At 44.7% G+C, this 22,658-nt stretch overlaps 1 protein-coding gene across 1 annotated transcript in view; it reads right to left on the minus strand.

Annotated features, from left to right (window-relative positions):
* LOC126203612 (lysosome membrane protein 2-like) overlaps nucleotides 1-351 on the minus strand; it is a 438,898-nt gene extending 438,547 nt beyond the window's left edge. The window contains exon 1 of the mRNA XM_049937979.1: nucleotides 160-351. Coding sequence (XP_049793936.1) covers nucleotides 160-271 — 112 coding nt within the window. The 5' untranslated portion in view covers nucleotides 272-351. The remainder of the gene's footprint in view (nucleotides 1-159) is intronic.
* Nucleotides 352-22,658: the final 22,307 nt, after the last annotated feature.

Below are 22,658 nucleotides of genomic sequence, written 5' to 3' on the forward strand. Positions count from 1 at the left end.
TATGTTTCAGTGAGTTTGAAGCTTTCCATCTAAGGAAAAATTTTAATAATTAGTTTATGAACGTTACGACAAGGAGAACTACATAAAAGCCATTTTTGCAGCGCAAAGCCTTGCAATTGTTGTGCAACAATTAGTTTCCTGAGCTGAACACGAACGTACCGGCATAGAGGGCTGCGGGGGAACATCTGGATGGCTCCTTCATCTCGTCGTCAGCAGACTTTCTGACGGCGCTGTACTTCACCCCGTCCGCCGTGATGTGATTTTCCGACATGTTGCTGGCTCCCGAAACAACGTCTACAGTCCGGTCCGCGCACAGGGACAGCAACACAAGCGTCCGCTCCCCTCAGCTGACCGCCGAGGACTGAGCGCTGATAAACACGTGCCTACCCAGGCCACGGTAACACACGGCGTCGACTGCGCATGCGCCAGGCACGCAGCGGCAAAAACGACACGGTTCCGCGTCACGCCGTTCTGTCTCTACGCACGTGGCACCTTCCGAACGGTGTTGCTGGTGATGAATGAAGCATGCCGCGTGTTTCAAACGTTCCCGGAATCTCCATGTAACAGCTCGCAACCACTGTGTCTCTCGTGCATTTTTTCGGAAGTTGTGTCTCAATCCGAGCACGACCCGGCTTTACCAAACTGAGATTCCTTCTCCGTCATGTGGCAAAGAGCAGTCTCCCTGTGTACGACAGTCATAATTGAAGTCGAATTACTCTATTCAGCAATGTCTCGTGCGGTGCACCAAGAACTCCAACACGGTATTCGGACACTTGTGAACGAGGTAATTTGCGACTCACGACATTGCTGTTTTTATCTACTTTGAAGGGTTGAGTACCCTTGTCTCCTCCTCCTCCCCTACCACCTTGCTCCTTGAATTCCTGTAGACGGTTGCACCTGCTCCGAAGGGATAAGACTACGCTGGTCGAAAGGCAAGTCCTTATGCTCACTTTTCTTCCGAAGTTACGAGTGTGACCATCAACATGAAAAATATTACACCAACCAAGGGCAGGCCTTCTGTTTATTAAAGTTGTTTCGCGAATCGTAAGGTGATGGAATGTAAATAAAGGTTCTGTTGCGTGGGTATGCTCATGTCAAAAATCTTGCAAGGGAATGACGCATTCGAAGGAAGAAGAGATGTTTAACGTATCAGAACATCTCTGTGGACCACATAATGATGCAGCTCTGGAAATGGAGAAATAGTGGAGAGTATACAATAGGAAATTAAAAATCGAGAAAAATAAATCCAAAGCCCTCTAAGGTATCAGATGCTATGGGCATTAAAGATATTAATTTTTTCGTTGTGCTTTTGTGTGAAAACATTTGATACTCCTGGCTTATTTGTTCTTGTATGGCTTGCGCTCGGCCTCTTATCTGCCTACACGGGAAGCAGAAGGTGATGCTACTGTGCAATTTACACTAACTGCATTTGATTTAAACGTGATCTGACTTGGTGTAATGTTATTAATACGAGGGTTGGAATTTAAACAGTGGCAACACTGCTGTGGAGACACTATGCAATGGGATCGCTGATAGCAGATGTTGCTGTCATACCTACCTTACCTCCGAGCAAATGGATTCGCCCTTGCGTCACCGGCGTGCGCACAATCGAGGGAAACACAGTCACTTGTGAGCGAGCGGTCTAACGTAAAGGTGTCACTATGTTTTCGAAACAGGAACAACGGAGTTTGATCAAGATTGAATGTGCCAGAGCTCGTACAGCACGACAGTGTCATCAAGGTCTTCAAGAGGCGTGCGGGGAATCGGCATTGCCGTACAGAACACTGGCACGTTGGGTAAAAGCCTTAAACGAAGATCGGCAGACTGTGGCAAAGATGCATCGGGCAGGTCGTCCTAGCGTCTCTGCAGAAGACGTGCATTCTGTTGCCGCGTTAGTAGACAGTGGCCAGGCGCAGTTGCCGAGCGGTTCTAGGCGCTTCAGTCTGGAACCGCGCGACCGCTACGGTCGCAGGTTCGAATCCTGCCTCGGGCATGGATGTGTGTGATGTTCTTAGGTTAGTTAGGTTTAAATAGTTCCAAGTTCTAGGGGACTGATGACCTCAGATGTTAAGTCCCATAGTGCTCAGAGCCATTTGAACCATTTGAGTGGACAGTGATCGACGCCATACGATCCGTGAGCTAGCCCACGAAACCAGATTAGCGCATACGACTGTGCTTCGTATCCTGAATGAACGCCTGGCCATTCGAAAAATTGCATCACGATGGGTTCCGCATGACTTGACGGAAATGCAGCAGTGGATGCGTTACGACGCTGCTCAGACGCACTTGGAGCGCGAAGGAGAGGCTTTCTTACGCCGCCTCGTAACACTGGATTAGACATGGGCCACATCGTACGAGCCAAAACTGAAACGCCAGTCCAACGAATGGTGTTATTACGGGTCGTCGCTAAAGTCGAAAGTGCGTCAAAGCCCCAGTATGGTGAAAGTTGTGGTGATTCTCGTGTACGACTGTGATGGTGTTATCCTAACGCATTACGTTCCTCCACAGCAGACCGTCAATGCACAGTATTAGTATCCGTTTTTGGAGCATCACCTGCGGCCAGCTTTGCGAAAGAAGCGGCGATACTTTCTGCGCAACCCACCCATCATTTTACACGACAATGCGCGGGCGCATACAGCGCAAGCTGTGGCTGCTCTGTTTGGTCGATGGGACTGGGAAGTACTGTACCATCCACCATATTCTCTTGACTTAAGTCGTTGTGACTTCGATTTGATTCCGAAGATGAAGGAACCACTTCGTGGCATTTCCTACACAAATGGAAATGGAAATGTCGTGTGGCTAGGGCCTCCCGTCGGGTAGACCGTTCGCCTGGTGCAGGTCTTTCGATTTGACGCCACTTCGGCGACCTGCGTGTCGATGGGGATGAAATGATGATGATTAGGACAACACAACACCCAGTCCCTGAGCGGAGAAAATTTCCGACCCAGCCGGGAATCGAACCCGGGCCCTTAGGATTGACAGTCTGTCACGCTGACCACTCAGCTACCGGGGCGGACTGTTCCAGAGATTCGACAGGCAGTAGACCGTTCCATTCGCACCATCAACAGAACAGGCTCTGCTAAGGTTATACTGCGCCTTCCACATCGCTTGCAAAGGGTTCTACACAACGCTGCTGACTACTCTGAAGGACAGTAACAGGTGCAAACGTGTAACTCTTTTGTAGCGGTTGTGAATAAATAGTTGCCACTATTTAAGTTCCAACCCTCGTACTTCCTATCCTAATCTTGTTGTTGAATGTATGTTTGAATTGTTTAGTCGGAAGCAGAAACGATGTTGGTGTTACTAATACAGTGAGCTGACAAAAGTCACAGGATAGCCATATGCATATATACACATGGCGGTAGCATCGCATACACAAGGTATAAAAAGGGAGCATTGGCGGAGCTGTCATTTGTAGTCACGTCATTCATGTGAAAAGGTTTGCGATGTGATTACAGCCGTACGCCGGGAGTTAACATAATTTGAACGTTGAATCGTAGCTAGAGGCAAGGGACATTCCATTTCGGGAATCCTTACGGAATTCAGTATCCCGAGATCCACAGTGTCAAGAATGTGCAGGGAATACAAAACTTCAGGGATTACGCCACCGAAAATGCAGTGGCCGATGGCCTTCAATTAACGACCGATCTCAGCGGCGTTTGCATAGAGTTGTCGGTGCTGGCAGACAAGCAAAATTGCGTGAAATAACTGCAGAAAGCAATGTGGGACGTACGACGAACATATCCGTTAGGAGAGAGCTGCAAAATTTGGCGTTAACAGACGATGACAGCAGATGACCGACGTGAATGCTTTTGCTAACAGCACTCAATCGTCTGCAGTGCCTCTCCTGGGCTTGTGACCATACGGGTTGGAAGCTACGCGACTGGAAAACCGTGGCCTCGTCAGGTAAGTCCCAATTTCAGTTGATGAGAGGTGATGGTAAGGTTGAGGTGTGACGCAAACACCACGAAGCAGTGGTCCCAAGTTGTCAACAGACCACTATGCAAGCTGGTGGTGGATCCATAATGGTATGGGCTCAGTTTTCGTGGAATGGACTGGGTCCTCTGGTACAACTGAACCGATCATTGAGCGGAAATGGTTCTTGGAGACCATTTGTAGCCATTCATGAACTGCATGTTCCCAGAAAACGATGGAATTTTTATGAGTGAAAATGCACCATATCACCTGGCCGCAATTGTTCTCGATTGGTTTGAAAAACATTGTGGATAACTCGAGCGAATGATTTGGCCAACCCGATCGCTCGACATCATTCCTAGCGAACATTTACGAGACATAATGGAGAGATTAATTCGTGCACAAATTCTGCACCGGCAACACTTTCGCAGTTATGGACGGCTATCGAGGCAACACCGCTCAGTATGTCTGCAGCTGTCGTCCAACGACTTGTTGAGGACATGTCACGTGGAGCATGGCCTCGTAAAAGATCTGGTGCGACAGTAGGAGGTAGTCCATGAATTTTGTCACTTCAATGCACAGTGATGCTACTGATCGGCAGTCATTGCTGTGTCCATAAATGCTTACTGCATGATCAATAAAAGAACCTATGTCTTTTCCAGAATTTGTTTTTCGAAGCCCGATTTATTTAAAGAAATACAGCTCTTCTACGCTAATACTATCGCTGAAATATTTCAATTTCTTTCCACTGTCATGAATCTCTTTACTAGTAGCGTATCAACAATCAGAAATTGTGCTGATCCAGAGAACATTCGTTCCCGTCATTAATATAATTCCTTCTTCTCTCCTTTTTTTGTTAATCATGTAGGAACAAATAACGTTTAATCATATACCCACGTGGGAAGAAGAATTGTAAGAGGGAGAAGAAGGGGACTCGAGAAGAAACTACGCAGTTACTCGAGATATGTGTGGATGAAGTGGGAAATCTGCATAATTTGAAGGTTATGACTTTGTTGCAGCGATGCCAAACTCAGATTCCATGAAGAGGAAGTTGCGTCTTCAGCGGAATCAAGCGCGGAGGAACCAACAAGAGCCCAAGAATTCTTATGAAACTGATCTTCGTAAAGATCACTGAAAATGGAAGATGGCACTAGTTTTCTTCTAGAAGACTATAGATAAGAGAATAATCATTTTTAGTGGAAACAAAGGAAACAAAGCTTAAAAGCACCTTCCCATTTCTTTCTGCATGGAACATTTAGGAGCTGCACCAAGCAGTTTGCACAAACCTGTATCTTACACGCAGACTTAGGACGCCCAAGTAACAAAACATTCTTCCTGCTGTATTTGCACTGCCCCCTAATAAGAAGAAAGACACATATGTTCGCCTGTTTTTTTTTATTAAATGAGCTGTGCCTCGGTGGTGTCGTAGATAAATGAACGTCGATTTTAAGGCAGCTGCGATATCGGCCCTTCGTCAAGTTCTCCCGTCAAATGAAATAAAGGGATGTTATTTTCATATGAAGAAGAGTTTTCGTGAAGACATCAAGTTCTCGGTCTAACTTAGCATTGCCGCAAGAACGAAGTTTTAAGACTTCACGTCTGCATGTGTATAGCACTGGCATTTGTAAAACTGGAGGACGTAGGTAAAGAATGGTTTGAGATTCATGCACAAGCTCTTGATAACGAAGGCTCTCTCAGCTATTTGGCTACTTCGTTGACAAATGGCTATAGAATGAGGATATCCCCTTAACAGCGTGGAGCTGCTACGGAAAAAGACACCAACGACGAATATTGTTGAAGGGTGCCACAACGAAATTATTGGAAACCCTCATCCTAGAATCAACTGTTTGATGGATTTCTTGAAAAAGGGAGCGGACCACACAAACTGCATGTACATGAAGTTGGAGATGAGTCTTGTAGGGAAGAAGAATAAGAATAAGAAGGAGAAGGAATACTCGAAGCTGGACCACACGATAGGAAGAACCGTAAAAAACTGAAGAGACTGGCAACATTCAGCCCTGCTTGAAAGCCGTTGCCCATATTCAGAAACTGGACTAAGATATGTTAAAAAGTAATGTGTTAAGAAGCTATGAATACTACTCAGTCCCTGCACATTATTTAGTTAAAAAATTAAGTATACTGAAGCAGCATTATCGGCGCTTAAAAATACGTAAGTTATTGTTGTAATAATAAAATGTGCTGTTTTGTTGCATAAAAACAATGGACCCTTTTTAGGCTGATTTTAAACAGGCCAAATGGGGAATGTTCATTTATCATTTTGACAGTCCAAAGCCTGTGCAAAGTGTGACGGGAATCAACCCTTATTAGCTGAAATAATAGTGTTTCACGCCGCACAACAGTCTCTCTAAATAGCTTAAGATTAAACTTGCTGGTCGTAGCTCGGTTCACTAGCGTTTAATCAATAAGAACTGGGATTTGGCTTGACGAAGTCGACATTAAACATCACTCAAATCATCTTCCTGTAACCTGAAATTACAGTTAGAACTAACTTTTTTCAACTGTAATTTCCTTTTGAGTGACAATATTTTCTTTCTCTGTTTTGAACGTTGTCCCGCAAGGGATATCGGATTCTAGTGAGTAAATCACCATGGAAGAATGTCGTTCTTCTTTGCAACAGTTCACACACCCGTTTCTTATTTCCTTATTATTATTTGGACCGTCAGTCATAGTAATAATAATAATCACAAACGCAGCGTTCAAAATGATTAGGGAACGTTCGCACTTTTTTACATCGTTCCTTTACTTTTCCCTCCATAGACACGTGTTGCTTCTATCACAGCCAATAAGTGTGGAAAGAAGGAGAGGGAGTACGGGCTTATATTGATGCTTGGAAGAACTCGTGACATGTTGATATAGTCGATAATATTGCTTTCTTTTCCCGAAAGTTTTAAATATTTCAACTTCAGGATATTGAAAAGAAGCTCTGTATTTAGATATATTGCAACGGCAGTTAGAAATATGTTGGTATTAGATGTAACTACTACACTGAAAAAAAAGCGCAAATGGTTCAAATGGCTCTGAGCACTATGGGAGTTAACATCTTAGATCATGAGTCCCCTAGAACTTAGAACTAGTTAAACCTAACTAACCTAAGGACATCACACACATTCATGCCCAAGGCAGGATTCGAACCTGCGACCGTAGCAGTCGCGCGGTTCCGGACTGCGCGCCCAGAACCGCGAGACCACCGCGGCCGAAAAAAGCGCAACACGAAGGAGTTGTGCGAAATAAACGAAAAGTTGGTAGACGCGTTTCTACATTTGAAAGATGATGTCTGTTAAACTCGAGGTCAGTCGCGTAAGCGTCACTAGAGAAGGCAAAACGAGTTTGCTCTAAATACACGCTGTAACGGTCGTGGGCGTTAGTTACCTTTGAGACTGGACTTGGTTGAGTTGATGTTAGTCAAGAATGTCATTAAGGCAACAAAGACGCCGTTATCAACACCTCACTGAGTCGTGTAATAGGGTTACGAGAAACTGAATGTTACTTACTGAATATCGCAGAAAGACTCGGTAGGAATGTTACTAAAATGTTCAAATGTGTGTGAAATCTTATGGGATTTAACTGCTAAGGTCATCAGTCCCTAAGCTTACGCACTATTTAACCTAAATTATCCCAAGGACAAACACACACACCCATCCCCGAGGGAGGACTCGAACTTCCGCCGGGACCAGCCGCACAGTCTATGACTGCAGCGCCTGAGACCGCTCGGCTAATCCCGCGCAGCAGGAATGTTACTACTGTATGTGATTGTTTTTAGCGGAGGTCACGAGAGAGAATACAGGGTGGTCCATTGATAGTGACCGGGCCAAATATCTCACGAAATAAGCATCAAACGAAAAAAACTACAAAGAACGAAACTTGTCTAGCTTGAAGGGGGGAACCAGATGGCGCTGCTATAGGTCAAACGGATATCAACTGCGTTTTTTTAAAATGGGAACCCCCAATTTTTATTACATATTCGTGTAGTACGTAAAGAAATATGAATGTTTTAGTTGGACCACATTTTTAGCTTTGTGACAGATGGCGCTGTAATAGTCACAAACGTATAAGTACGTGGTATCACGTAACATTCCGTCAGTGCGGACGGTATTTGCTTCATGATACATTACCCGTGTTAAAATGGACCGCTTACCAATTGCGGAAAAGGTCGATATCGTGTTGGTGTATGGCTATTGTGATCAAGATGCCCAACGGGTGTGTGCTACGTATGCTGCTCGGTATCCTGGACGACATCATCCAAGTGTCCGGACTGTTCGCCGGATAGTTACGCTGTTTAAGGAAACAGGAAGTGTTCAGCCACATGTGAAACGTCAACCACGACCTGCAACAAATGATGATGCCCAAGTAGGTGTTTTAGCTGCTGTCGCGGCTAATTCGCGCATCAGTAGCAGACAAATTGCGCGAGAATCGGGAATCTCAAAAAGGTCGGTGTTGAGAATGCTAGATCAACATCGACTGCACCCGTACCATGGTCGCAATAAGATCTGGCTCCGGACGGTCACCTATCGCTACCGTGAGGGAAGACCGTCATGGCCGGAGCGCGGTTCTGGCGCAACGTACTGCATCTGCAGCAGCAATTTAAGCATCAGTTGGGACTACAGTTATACAACGGACTGTTACAAATTTGTTACTTCAGGTACAGCTGCTAGCTAGAACCCCAGTATCGTGCATTCCACCATCCCCAAGCCACCGCCATTTGCGACTTGAGAGGTGTCAAGAAGGAGCTTACTGGAAGGCAGGGTGGAGCTCTGTTGTGTTTTCTGATGGAAGCTGATTCTGTCTCGATGCCAGCGATGGCCGTGTGTTGGGTAGGAGGAGGCCAGTTGAAGGCCTGCAGTGAACCTGTCTGAAACGTGGGACTAAGGGAAAGCAGGAAAAGGTGTGGACTGGGCCTAATTAGTTACCGTTGGTTGCACAGTAAACCCATACACTTTATTTAAGGAAGTAATTTTTTAAAGAAATAATCATTTTTTTTAAATTGACTGTAACACTAGCTACACTGACGGCTGAAGGCCTTATTAAGAAAGAATTCAAATTAGTTGTCAGAACAATTAACAGCTGAAGGTCTGCATTACAAATGAGGAAGACAATTACACATTAAAAATACCAAAATAGTTTTTAAAACAATCACTAAAAATTGACTGTAACACAAGTTACACTGGCGGCTGATGGCCTTATTAGGAAGATTTCAAAACGTTTGTTGGCTGAAGGCCACAAGCAATGCGAATAATTTAAACAAAATATTATTTTTAAACAATTGACAGAATCAGACTAAATAAGAAGGGAGTGATCCACAGACAGTGCTCCGAGGATCGACCTGAGAGAAGTCCCTACAGCTGCATAAGCGGTGAGGCAGGCAGCGAAGAGTCATGCTCACATAATAGGGTGGCAACTCAAACCAGGGACAGTTTAAACGCCAGTCAATCCTCTTGCCAAATCCACCCAATGTGTGGTAACCAGTATCTGGTGTTTCAAACATCGAAAGGCAGAAGGAACCACTACAACCAAGGTACACAAAAGAAACCACAATCCAAACTACAGTCAAGCAGGCTGTCGAACTACACTACGTGTAGCTGGAGTCAGCCGAAACAAATACTACTCAACAAATATTTCATGCGACGCCAAGTGACGATACACAGTGTTGGTTTATTTCCCGTCACGACGAGCAAAATGATTTTTAAACATGAATTTTACGTGCTCATTCGATTGAGCGGTACCATATTAATCTAGTGGGATATTTGCTTTATCGGTCTCTGTTAACTGTGACTGTAAAACACGAAGAGAAACCAGTGCTCCAGGAGCAGTTACTGAGCAGCGCTGCTGTGTGACAAGCCGGCCGCGGTGGCCGAGCGGTTCTAGGCACTTCAGTCCGGTACCGCGCGACTGCTACGGTCGCAGGTTCGAATCCTGCCTCGGGCATGGATGTGTGTGATGTCCTTAGGTTAGTTAGGTTTAAGTAGTTCTAAGTTCTAGGGGACTGATGACCTCAGTAGTTAAGTCCCATAGTGCTCAGAGCCATTTGAGCCATTTGCTGCGTGGCGGTAGCTGTCAGTGCGGGCCAGGGCGTTACTGTTGCTGCTGGAGTACTGGTTTCTCTTCGTGTTTTACAGTCACAGTTAATAGAGACCGATAAAGCAAATATCCCACTAGACTAATCTGGGACCGCTCGGTTGGTTTAAAAATCATTTTGCTCGTAATGGGAAACAAACCGATGGTTTCGGTTGGTAGAAGACGTCGCGTGAAAGACTTGACGAGTAGTATTTGTTTGGGCTGAATCGAGCTACACACTGCAAAAAAAAAAAAAAAAATAAATAAATAAATAAATAAATAAAAATAAAAAAAATTGCAAGTGTCTGTCGAACACCACAGAAAATATGCCAGACGACCCATAGAAAAGGCATCCCGTGTACGTACTAGCCCCTTGTGATTTAGGGAAACTACAAGATGTCTAAAGTAAGATGACCGGGTACAGTTCTAAATAGCACTTCTCTGGAGTACGAATCCAGTCATAACCACGTCACTCAGTCTAGACACGAGCCGAAGTCAGCATCTTAAGGTACTCTAGGATACACACTGTTGTATACATGGAGAATATCAAGCATGAATATACACTCTACCGTCGGACTTTTTTCACCTATTTAAACAATATTATTGCGCTCCAGAAATCATCAAGATCTGCACAAAAACATTATTAATCGTCAAATAGGATGGACTTGTTGAAAGATGATTAGTAGTCCCTTTCATATGGATTAACTAATTGTGTCATCCGTACGTCATGTCGATGTTTTTACCTTGACGAGACTGCGCGAAAGCCTGCTGGAAGGAAGGTGGGAGATGTTAGGTGCTTTTATTTCAAGTGAGTTGCTTCATTCTATGTTCAAAAAATGGTTCAAATGGCTCTGAGCACTATGGGACTTAACATCGGAGGTCATCAGTCCCCTAGAACTTAGAACTACTTAAACCTAACTAACCTAAGAACATCACACACATCCATGCCCGAGACAGGATTCGAACCTGCGACCGTGGCAGTCGCGCGGTTCGAGACTGAAGCGCCTAGAACCGCTCGGCCACAGCGGCGGTTCATTCTATGTTCCATGGACGGTTGCAGTTGGGTGATTGTCTGGCTAGTTGGAAATCAACTAATCTTCGTGCCAGAGGACGGAAAATTACAGTACGGGCTCTAACGCCTGTCTCGTTTCGAAATGGTGCTGAAAACTTGCCCCGACCCGAAACAGAAAATTACTTCGGGCGTGACAAAGACGTGACCTGTGTGAGGAAGGGAGCGAACTTTAACGTAAACTTCTCACCACCACTTGAAAGAGTTTCACTTCGGGCGGGACAAAGAGGTGCTTGCGTGAGGGAGATCGCCAGTCGCCGAACCAAAAACGGGAGAACGGTTGGCGGGCTTAAATTCTAACGAAAATTTCTCCCCACCACTCGATAGGGAGAGCCGATTTTGGACATGAGGGAAAAGTGCAGGACGGAAAAGGGACAGAAGAACGCATACTCTGGAAGGCTCATAATTGGAATGTTTGAGATTCACTGGACATCTCATTGCCTCCACCTGCGACAGAACGCCGTTTGAGGTGAGACGAAGACGGCGAAGGGGGAGAGAGAGACGGAGGGACAGTTGTAAGTCTTGGGATGATTTTATAATCTAATGAGATTTTACTCTCTCCCTGGATGTGAAAGAAGCATTCGCAAAAGAGTGGGAGCCTGAGACAAGTGGTCAGAGAAATATACGGCAAGGACGGAAAAGTTACATCAGGTGGGAGGGAGTCTGATTGGTCACTTTCAAATTTAACACGTTTTGCCTCCCCTCACTCCTAAGGATCGAAGAATGACTTGACTTATTCCAAGGCAGAGTACACTGGGTGCGGAGGAGGTATGGGACACTGAGAGGTGGATCAGGCACAGGCACAGGCACTGCTGTGCCGTCTGATTATTCTCGGCAAGTCCGCCGAAGCGGATGTGCTACCTCTTCTGCTGTTCTTGGAAGAACCCCGTTTAGTCCAGGACTGTTGATATTTTTACCCGTAGCGTCGTCTTGGTAGAAAACAAAATTTCACAGCTGCTTGTTGTTCACTTACACTTGCCATCACAAAAAACGAAACAAGAACAAAACAGCGGTAGCAAAAATAATCACTGCATACGACCAGAACAAGCCAGGTCGACAACACAGTCAGCATTGAACTGGCAATGAGTTGCCCTATACACGCCTAGCCGCAGAAATGCATACTACTCAAGTTTCGCCCACGGCAATGTTATTCCGGTTGCTTTTTTTTGGGTACCCCCTCGTATGTATGAAATACTGTTTGAGGGCAAGATGATGAACAACGCGACGGTACAAAATGGTTCAAATGGCTCTGACAAGGGAACCTCCCCATCGCACCCCCCTCAGATTTAGTTATAAGTTGGCAAAGTGGATAGGCCTAAAAAACAGGAAGAAGTTCCACAGTACTTCTTCCTGTTTCCTCGATTGATCTGTTTTCAGTTTTTCAAGGCCTATGCACTGTGCCAACTTATAACTAAATCTGAGGGGGGTGCGATGGGGAGGTTCCCTTGTGACTACTATGGGACTTAACTACTGAGGTCATCAGTCCCCTAAAACTTAGAACTACTTAAACCTAGCTCACCTAAGGACATCACACACATCCATGCCCGAGGCAGGATTGGAACCTGCGACCGTAGCGGTCGCGCGCTTCCAGACTGTAGCGTCTAGAACCGCTCGGCCACTCCGGCAGGCGCGACGGTACACGCACGAGAATACGAGATGCCTGACCAAAGAGGCAGCTGCCCCGAAGGGGCGACATGACCCTGAAATACTGGTGCTGGGTGAGGACGAATGTGGTTCCTGCCAAAGGGGTGCCGTTACCCTTATGCCAGCTGCGGCTTCCACTCAAGGGTGTTTCACCTATTTCGACATGTGGCTCCAGCCACATGATGCCAGTGCAGGCAGTCACACGTACACTACAAAGGGACTGGCTACTGCTGCCAGGTGACGTAGAGTCATTCAAATGGCCACCACAACAAGAAGATTACGCATGTCAGTGAACACTACGCTGCAAAGTGAAAATTTCATTCAGGCTGTGGCTAAGCAATGGGTCCTCTACTTCGGCAAGTTTTTCAGGAGAGTTTCCGTGAAGTCTGGAAGATAAGAAATGAGGTACTGGCGGAAATAAAACTGTGAGGACAAGTTGTGAGTCATGCTTGGATAGCTCAGCCATTAGAGCACTTGACTGCGAAAGGCAAATGTTCTGCGTTCGAGTCTTAGACCCGTACACAGTTTTAATCTGGAGGATGTTTCAAGAAGATTGAAGTCTGCTTATCTGGCTAGGGACAGTCATGCTGACGGCCGATGCTCTGGCCATGAAGCGGCATATCCACGTCCAGAACCTTAATTATCAGGGAGGCTGGAAGTTGGCTTGAGATATTAGCAAACCTTTTTGGGATTTGCACAAAAGTATGGTTATCTGTTGCCCACACAGGGTTATGCTACATCAGTGATCTGACACTTGCTTTGAACCCTTACCTGGTTCAGATTGAACTAGCAGATGTTGTTGAATTCCTTTGTTAATTGTGTGTGAGAATGAACACTACTATCTCAATCACCTCAGTATCGAATTACTGTGAGTCAGGGACATGAATTTTTACTGTTGCTTAGTGAAACTTTCAGAAGACTGGTCAGACTTTTCAGTGGAGACTTGTGAACTTCGTAATGATACACTGGGTGCAATATGACAATTATACAATTACTATTTGTGAGCAGGCTGTAGATATGAACATTTATGCTAGCCAGCCCATGGATTACGAATGAGCTGTGCCACCAGTTACGCGAACAAGCTCCTAACTTGGAGTTATGAATCATACTGTGCTTCCGCGAGAAGATCTATAAAAACTATAAACACAAACTCTTCCAGTAAAGTTTCACTTCCTGTGTTTAACTATTGTCCAACAATTAATGTGATGAGAAGTGTGTTTGCCTGAGAACAGTGAAGTGTATTAGTTTTCTTGGGTGCTTTTATTTGTATATTTCAAGGGAGACTACAGTTGTTTCTATTTGTTGTCACAGATTGTTCAAAAATGGCTCTGAGCACTATGGGACTTAAATTCTGAGGTCATCCGTCACCTAGAACTTAGAACTACTTAAACCTAACTAACCTAAGGACATCACACACATCCATACCCGAAGCAGGATTGGAACCTGCGACCGTAGCGGTCGCGCGGCTCCAGACTGTAGCGCCTAGAACCGCTCGCCCACTCCGGCTGGCTGTCACAAATTGGCCTATAAGCCCCTTTAGGAGGACTAATTAATGCAACGATGTTGGTGCACACAAACAGCGGCGTAGCAACTTCAATGTTTTTGTTATCATGATGTTTTGACAAGCGCAATTAATAATTAATCATATGATCTTGACGTGCACGAGCTGTGGTGTTGTAACTTGTACATGTCTGTAACTTGAGAGTAGTTTATTATGAGTGATATAATGTGATGACAACCTTGTTTTGTATGATATAGTTAATGTCGATGTCACAGTTATGACACTAATTTGCAAGTATGTCCTTGTATCTGTTTTTTTTTTCAACGTGATGCATGTGTTCTTATATGAGTGTTAGATTTTCTAATGTTTTTGATGTGAAGGGTATGAGCTTTATAAATCTGAATGTACTTTTATGTGCCTATTTGTTCAGCGTATTTGTCACAAACAACTTAGTATGATATTTTTCTGAAAGAAGGAATGATTTGCTGTTGTGATACAGTAAGTGTGAATGAGTAATAACTACCTGTCCAACTGATTTCGAGTGTGCGTGTATTTGAACGCAAGCATAGCACTTGTATGTGCGGTTGTCAAGGCATTGCTTTCATTTATAAATATTGCAAGGCCAATCATTTTGTTTATTTGGTAATTTATTATCTGCTGTTCCCCTTTAATTACACGTATTCCAAATAAATTTACCCTTACACCAGCGAATGAGCGTGTGAGGCCTGTGAGTAAGTGTGTATGTGTATTTCCATGTTTGTCGTAACTGCATCAATTTTGAAAATGACAAAGAGGTGATGTTACACGGCAGTTTTTTCAAACTGTCCCATAACCTGTTTTATAATTTAGTATACAAATCCCAACAGCCAGTCAAGTCAAATCGTTGACGCTGCATGAAAACTGCAAGCCAAATTCATTAGTGCTAATGACTGCACTTATAATTACTTCTATATCTCCTTTCCTTGTAATATGAAGGGACAGTCGTGTTATTTCAGCAGCCTTGGGAGTCTTTTAGGTGGCTCACGAAAAGGAAGTTCACTTAAGTGAGCAGAATAGTCGTAAAGTTCGATGCTGTTGAAAGCCTTTCTCTGTGCAGGCAGAGAGTAAATGTCGACAGTTAACCATATCGGCCCAGCAGGAGCATCAAGGAGGCTGGATGGTGTGACATAAAACTGCATTGTGTCATAAGCAAACAGAAATCCTTTACAGCTAAGACAAGAATCTAAAGGCCAGGAGAAAAAACAAGTATTCAATCCGTGGGTACAGCCGTTAAGCCTCAGTGCAGCCTGCTCGAATGTGAGTCCAGAGTCTAGCAAGGAGTTTTCTGGTTGGCTCACTGTAATTTTTCCAGTAGAGAGTGTTATAGAGAGTGTTATTTCCCACATGTGCCAGCGTGTATGGCTTCTGATTGGCTATGAATGAAAATTTGTCATACAAGAAGAGGGATTTTTCTTTCTTCCCTCCCACGCCATGGAAAAAATACACCTTATTGCTTCCGCAAGAGTATGAAATTGTTAGACCTATATATTAAATTATCATTGGTCGGAACTCGCAAAACCTACTGAAATTGTCCAGCGAGCTTCCAATGCTTGGAGAACCAGCTGTTTCATGGAGTAAAGTTAGAGCGCACTTGCTTCAGTGAGATTGGGAAGGACACTCCGCCTTAGGCAGCAGTAGAAGACGTGTCCAATTTAGCGCCGAGTACGGAGGCTCAGCTGAACTTAAAATTTGCAGCCACTACTGCAGCCACCTTGCACACTCACACAGCGGCCGGCTGCTGTGGCCGAGCGGTTCTAGGCGCTTCAGTCCAGAACCACGCTGCTGCTACGGTCGCAGGTTGGAATCTGCCTCGGAGCTAGGTTTACGTAGTTCTAAGTCTAGGGAACTGATGACCTCAGATGTTAAGTCCCATAGTGCCTAAGCCATTTGAACCACTCACACAGCTTAAGTACGATAATCATGCGCCGTCATTGCAAGCACCACAATGAAGCAAGTGCGAAGTCACTTAATTTGCATCAGGATTTCATTTTGTAGAACTAATTTTCACAGTTAGCTAGTTGCATCTATCATGCACTTCAGATTATTGGTCTTCGGTTATGCTTTTCTGAGAAGTTTCTTCAAATCACTAACCTTTTTCGAAAATCATTGTCCATTTCATGGCATTGTTCCATATCGTTCTTTTATGTATTCAGCCAAGGGTATAGTTCACATTTGGAATCCCTTGTCCACTTACTAAATGATGGGGTTCTTGATTCAGTGGGTAAATAATTTTTTACGTATTTTGGCAATAAACCAGATTGTTACAGACACAATTAGTTTCCAGAATGAGATTTTCACTCTGCAGCGGAGTGTGCGCTGATATGAAACTTCCTGGCAAATTAGAACTTTGTGCCGGACCGAGACTCGAACTCGGGACCTTTGCCTTTCGCGGGCAAGTGCTCTACCAACTGAGCTACCCAAGCACGACTCAGGTCCCGTCTTCACAGCTTTACTTCTGCCAGTACCTCGCGTCCTACCTTCCAAACTTTACAGAAGCTCTCCTGCGAACCTTGCAGAACTAGCACCTTGAAGAACTACCCCTCCTGCAAGGTTCGCAGGAGGGCTTCTGTAAAGTTTGGAAGGGAGGAGGCGAGGTACTGGCAGAAGTGAAGCTGTGAGGACGGGACGTGTGTCGTGCTTGGGTAGCTCAGTTGGTAGAGCGCTTGCCCGCGAAAGGCAAAGGTCCCGAGTTCGAGTCTCGGTCCGGCACACAGTTTTAATCTGCCAGGAAGTTTCACCATTAGTTTCGTTTCATGCTTTGATGGATCGCTTCATTAATATTTTTGTGCGAGGTATGGCACCCACACTTACATTCTTATTTGGACCATCCTTAATCATTTTAACTTAATAAGACTTTACTCGTTGCGTTTGTTTGTCTTAAATTCGCACGATGTTGTGGGGAGCATCCGATAGCTATAGGCCACAGGGGATATTGTCTGTAGCACCTTAGGGCCATGTCAAACTGCTTAACTGACGCTTCACAGTCTCCCCAAACCATCCCATGCGTGCTTCATGCGATTTAAGTCAAGGGGACGGGTAGGCCAGTGCAGTCGCATAATATTTGCTGGTTCCGAAAGCTCCTCCACCCGCGCTGTTCGATGCGCTCATGCAGTGCCAGCCATAAAAAATGAAGTCATCCCCGAAAAGACGCATATGGGAAGCAGACCAGTGTCACACAGTAACTTTGACCGACGAGTGTACCGTGCACATAGATCTGCAGGTCAGTACACCCATCGAAAGTAATGTCTTCCGACACCATAGTATCTGGACCACCAAAACCATCATATTCGACAGTGTTCCTCGGTACATTATGAGCCCCCTCCTCTCGCTATATAAGAGTGCGTCCACATTGTCCAGGTGTTACAGTGTGGGGAGACATAATGTTGCACGGGTGTACTGAATTACAAATATTTGAACACGATATACTGACTGATCAACGGTATTGTGACACTGTACTCTTTCCCCATGTGAGTTATATTTCAGGGATGCATTCGGCCCTGACTTCAGTTTTACGGAACAGCGCAGGTGGAGGAATTCTTGGGACAAGAGAATATTTAGCGAAAGGACTGGCCCGTCCGTTCCCCCCGGCTTAAATCCTATCGATCATGTGAGGGATGGGTTGGGATGACGTATGGCAGCATGTCCACATGCAACAGCGACCGTCCAGCAACTGTCGATCGCACTGGTGGGAGAATAGGTCATCCAATCACAAGAGCTCGTTACCAATTCTGTGACCAGCGTATGAGCACGCTGCAGAGCGTGAACTGCCGCCCATGGTGATCAAACACCTTATTAAGAACTGTGTCCCAACTTTTGTAATGTCCAAGTTACCATCGTGAATAGAGGTTACTGGTGTGTAATTATTTCCTTTGAATAAAACTGTCGTCCTGTTCGTCTCATTGTGTGTTAGCTTCAGTTACATTCTGTACAACACTGTAGCAGTCCTTCCTTCGTATGGTCCAAGTTTCATCGAGGTATGCTACTTGACATTGTCACATCATGTGAAGTTACTTTCGCCCTTAAGTTGTGCACTCCGCTGTATTCCGTTGCCCATAATTCAATGAGTGCTATTGCATTACTGTAAGCTATACGTCACTCTGCTCTTTTTCGCAGCTGAAACTGCTGTTTCGAAAATCGATTCTGAATCAGTTTGATTTCTCCTATCTGCAACGGTGGGTCAGCAAGCAATCGGCATCTCGCAGGAGTAAGACATCAACTTTTTAAAGGACGTAGAACAGCCGTATAGCTATTTTTGTCCACCGAACTCGTTTAATGCACCGACAACGACAAATCTAATATGAAACGGAGCACAATATAGGATATGATAAGGAAGGGGAACAAAATTCGCTGTGTCTTGTCTAGGAAATCGCTCAGTCGTTTGCTTTTAATGGGTCTAAAAAAAGCCACGAAAAACGTAGACCTCGTCTATTTTTGTTATACGCAAACAATGGAATCTCCTGATGGGTTACAGAGACAGTCCTAGAGCAAGGACACAGCACTACATCAGCATTACTGTCATACATAGTCTGCACCTAGCTACACTATGTGATCAAAAGTATCCGGACACCTGACTGAAAATGACTTACAAGTTACTGGCACCCTCCATCGGTAATGCTGGAATTCAGTATGGTGTTAGGCCCACCCTTAGCCTTGATGACAGCTTCCACTCTCGCAGACATACGTTCAGTCAGGTGCCGGAAGGTTTCTTGGGGAATGGCAGCCCATTCTTCACGGAGTGCTGCACTGACGAGAGATATCGATGTCGGTCGGTGAGGCCTGGCACAAAGTCTGGGTCCCAAAACGTCTCAAAGGTGTTCTATAGGATTCAGGTCAGGACTCTGTGCAGGCCAGACTATTACAGGGATGTTATTGTCGTGTACCCGCTCCGCCACAGGCTGTGCATTATGAACAGGTGCTCTATCTTGTTGAAAGATGCAATCGCCATCCCCGAATTGCTCTTCAACAGTGGTAAGCAAAAAGGTGCTTAAAACATGATTGCAGACCTGCGCTGTGATAGTGCCACGCAAAATAACAAGGGGTGCGAGCCCCCTCCATGAAGAACACGACCACACCATAACACTACCGCCTCCGAATTTTACTGTAGGCACTACACACACTGGCAGATGACGTTCATCGGGCATTCGCCATACCCACACCCTGCCATCGGATCGCCACATTGTGTACGGTGATTCTTAACTCCACACAACGTTTTTCCACTGTTCAATCGTCCAGTGTTTACGCTCCTTGCACGAAGCGAGGCGTCGTTTTGGATTTACTAGCTTCATGTGTGGCTTATGAGCAGCCGCTCGACCATGAAATTTAACTTTTCTCACCTCCCACCTAACTGTCATAATACTTGCAGTGGATCCTGATGCAGTTTGGAATTCCTGTGTGATGGTCTGGATAGATGTCTGCCTATTACACATTGCAACCCTCTTCAACTGTCGGCTGTCTGTCAGTCTACAGACTATATCGGCCTGTACGCTTTTGTGCTGTACGTGTCCCTTCACGTTTAAACTTCACTATCACGATGGGAACAGTGGATCTAAGGATGTTTAGGAGTGTGGAAATCTAGCGTACGGACGTATGACACAAGTGACACCAGATCACCTGACCACGTTCAAAGTCCGTCAGTTCCACAGAGCGCCTCGTTCTGCTCTCTCCCGATGTCTAATGACTACTGAGGTTGCTGGTATGGATTACCTGGTAGTGGGTGGCAGCCGAATGCACCTAATACGTTTTCGAGGGTGTCCAGATACTTTTGATCAAATGGTTCAAATGGCTCTGAGGACTATGGGACTTAACATCTGAGGTCATCAGTCCCCTAGAACTTAGAACTACTTAAACCTAACAAACCTAAGGACATCACACACATCCATGCCCAGGGCAGGATTCGAACCTGCGACCGTAGCGGTCTCGCGGTTCCAGACTGAAGCGCCTAGAACCGCTCGGCCACAAAAGCCGGCTGTTGATTTGCAGCGCCGGTATATCGCGGTGCAAATAGAACAACGGTACAGACACAACCATTGTAGTTGCAGCGTACTTTGTAATTCTAAAATCACAAAAAGTTCGTGGACGGTTAACACGAAGCTATTCCCAAGGGATGGCAGACAATACCTACCGCAGATCTTGTCCAATAGACCCAAAAAATGAGATGATTCTCAAGGGTGTGAACATGTCAGGAAGGATAACATATAAGGTATACAACTCTGCTTCCGCCGTTTTTCCCCCAACATTTGAGGCTTTAATGAATCAAATTGGTTATACATGTATCATTCAAAGTATTTTCCATCGCTGGCCACTACTTTCTCCCATCTTTCGGGCAGAGTACGAATCCCACGTCGAAAAAATCGTTAATCTTTTGAAGCGATCCACGAATCGATCCAATTTGTGACTTCTTCATGAGATCGGAAGTGATGGTCAGCCAGTCCATGCGCCATTGATTTAAACAGGTGATAGAGGGAGCAATGTCTGGACAATACGGCGGGAGGGGTAGGACTTCCCATTTTAACGTTTCCGAGTACGTTTTGACCTCTCTTTTTCAACGTGGCGTAGAGCGTTGTCGTGCTGCAAAATCTTGCACTTGCCGTATTGCGGCCCTTTGTCTTTTAATGCTCTGCTCAAACGCATTGATTGCGTTCCATAACGAGCACCTGTGATTGTTTCACTTGGTTTTAAGACCTCAAAGTACACGACGCCGAGCTGGTCGCACCTTGATCTTCGAGCCATGAATATTCGGTTTGGCCGTCAACGTAGAAGCATGGCCTGGATATCCCCATGATTTTTTGCATTTAAGGTTATCGTAATAAACCCATTTTTCGTCCCCGGTCACAATGCGACGCAGAAATCCCTTTCGTTTTTGCCTCTGAAGCAACTGTTCACAAACACACAAACGTCGTTCAACGTCTCTTGGTTTCAGCTCACATGGGACTCAAGTTCCCTCTTTCTGAATCATGCCCATAGCCATGAGACTTTTGAAATGGCTTTCTGTGTCACTCCCACTAATCATGCCAGTTATTCTTGAGTCTGACGCGAGTCTTCACTCAGCAATGTCTACAATTCTGCATCTTCGAAAACGTTCTCTCTTTCACCACTATGCCGGTCTACGAAGTTAAGATCACCGTTCTTGAAGCGTTGAAACCAATCACGACACGTTATTTCACTAATGACGTCCTTGCCATACGTACTTGAGGGCATTTGATGAGACTCAGTCGCTGTTTTCGTCATATTGAAACAAAACAGTAACACTTCCCGCAAATGATGAGAAATAGGCTTCTAAACTGACATTTTCAATCAAGAACAACTTTATGATGCAGACACAAAAATGTGTGTGAAGTGTTATGGGACTTGAATTCTAAGGTCATCAGTCCCTAAGCTTACACACTACCTTACCTAAATTATCCTAGAGATATCGAAAACAGGTGAATACATTACAGTAAACTGGAACTGCTAATATTTACAGAATTAAGACACTGTCAGAATGAAACATTGTTATGCACTTTTAATAAATTTATCATACACAAAAGCCTTAAAATGGAATGTTGTGACCAAATGCTGTCAAAACTGAAATCTAATAGACATTTTTACTTAATCTCGTCTAACAATTCCTGTTATGACATTTATCTATAGAGCAGAAGGAGCTGCCCATTAAATCATCTTTCAAACTCTGTTTAAACCATGCTTTATCTGAAACCAATTTTTAAATGGTTCCTGGCCATTTACTGAAAATGTGTGTTCCTGAATCTTGGACCTCTTTTTGGCTCAAGGTAAGTGATTTTAGATCTTTATATAGGTTGTTTTTATTCCTAGTATTGATACTATGTATTGAGCTACTGGTTGGAAATAGAGATACATTACTTGCAACGAATTCCATCAAGGAATAGATATAAAGAGAAGCAGTGGTTAGAATACAAAGTTCCTTGAACAGGTTGAAACGTCCCCTAAGAAAAATTAATGAATTACTGTGCTGATAAACCTCTCACATTATTTGATTTTCAAACCGCTGAGCAGAACTGAACGTACTCAGACATTTCACTCTTTACCTATACTGATTAACACTAAACTGACACACAATATTTTTAGCGCAACGCAATCTGACTTTCAAAAATCCCTACAAGAGAATGGCCCTGACAAACAATAACCTATACCTTTCACAAATAACTTACCTCACAAAAATCTTCGTTACTCAAACTACTGCAATACAGCGAGCGCCACTACTGCCAGCTAAATAACAGATTCAAACTACTGAAGACACTAACTACTGATAGGCATAGTTAGCAAATGAAAGATTTTGATAGAGAACAAACAGTGTATTTACCTTAATAGCGTTCAAAAGTCAAAATATATATCAGTTCATGACATCCAGTCTTACAAATTTACCGTCTCTGATGGACACACGTCCAGATCATCCGCTCTCAA

The sequence above is a fragment of the Schistocerca nitens genome, chromosome 9, assembly GCF_023898315.1.
Source record: "Schistocerca nitens isolate TAMUIC-IGC-003100 chromosome 9, iqSchNite1.1, whole genome shotgun sequence".
Taxonomy (NCBI): Eukaryota; Metazoa; Arthropoda; class Insecta; order Orthoptera; family Acrididae; genus Schistocerca; species Schistocerca nitens.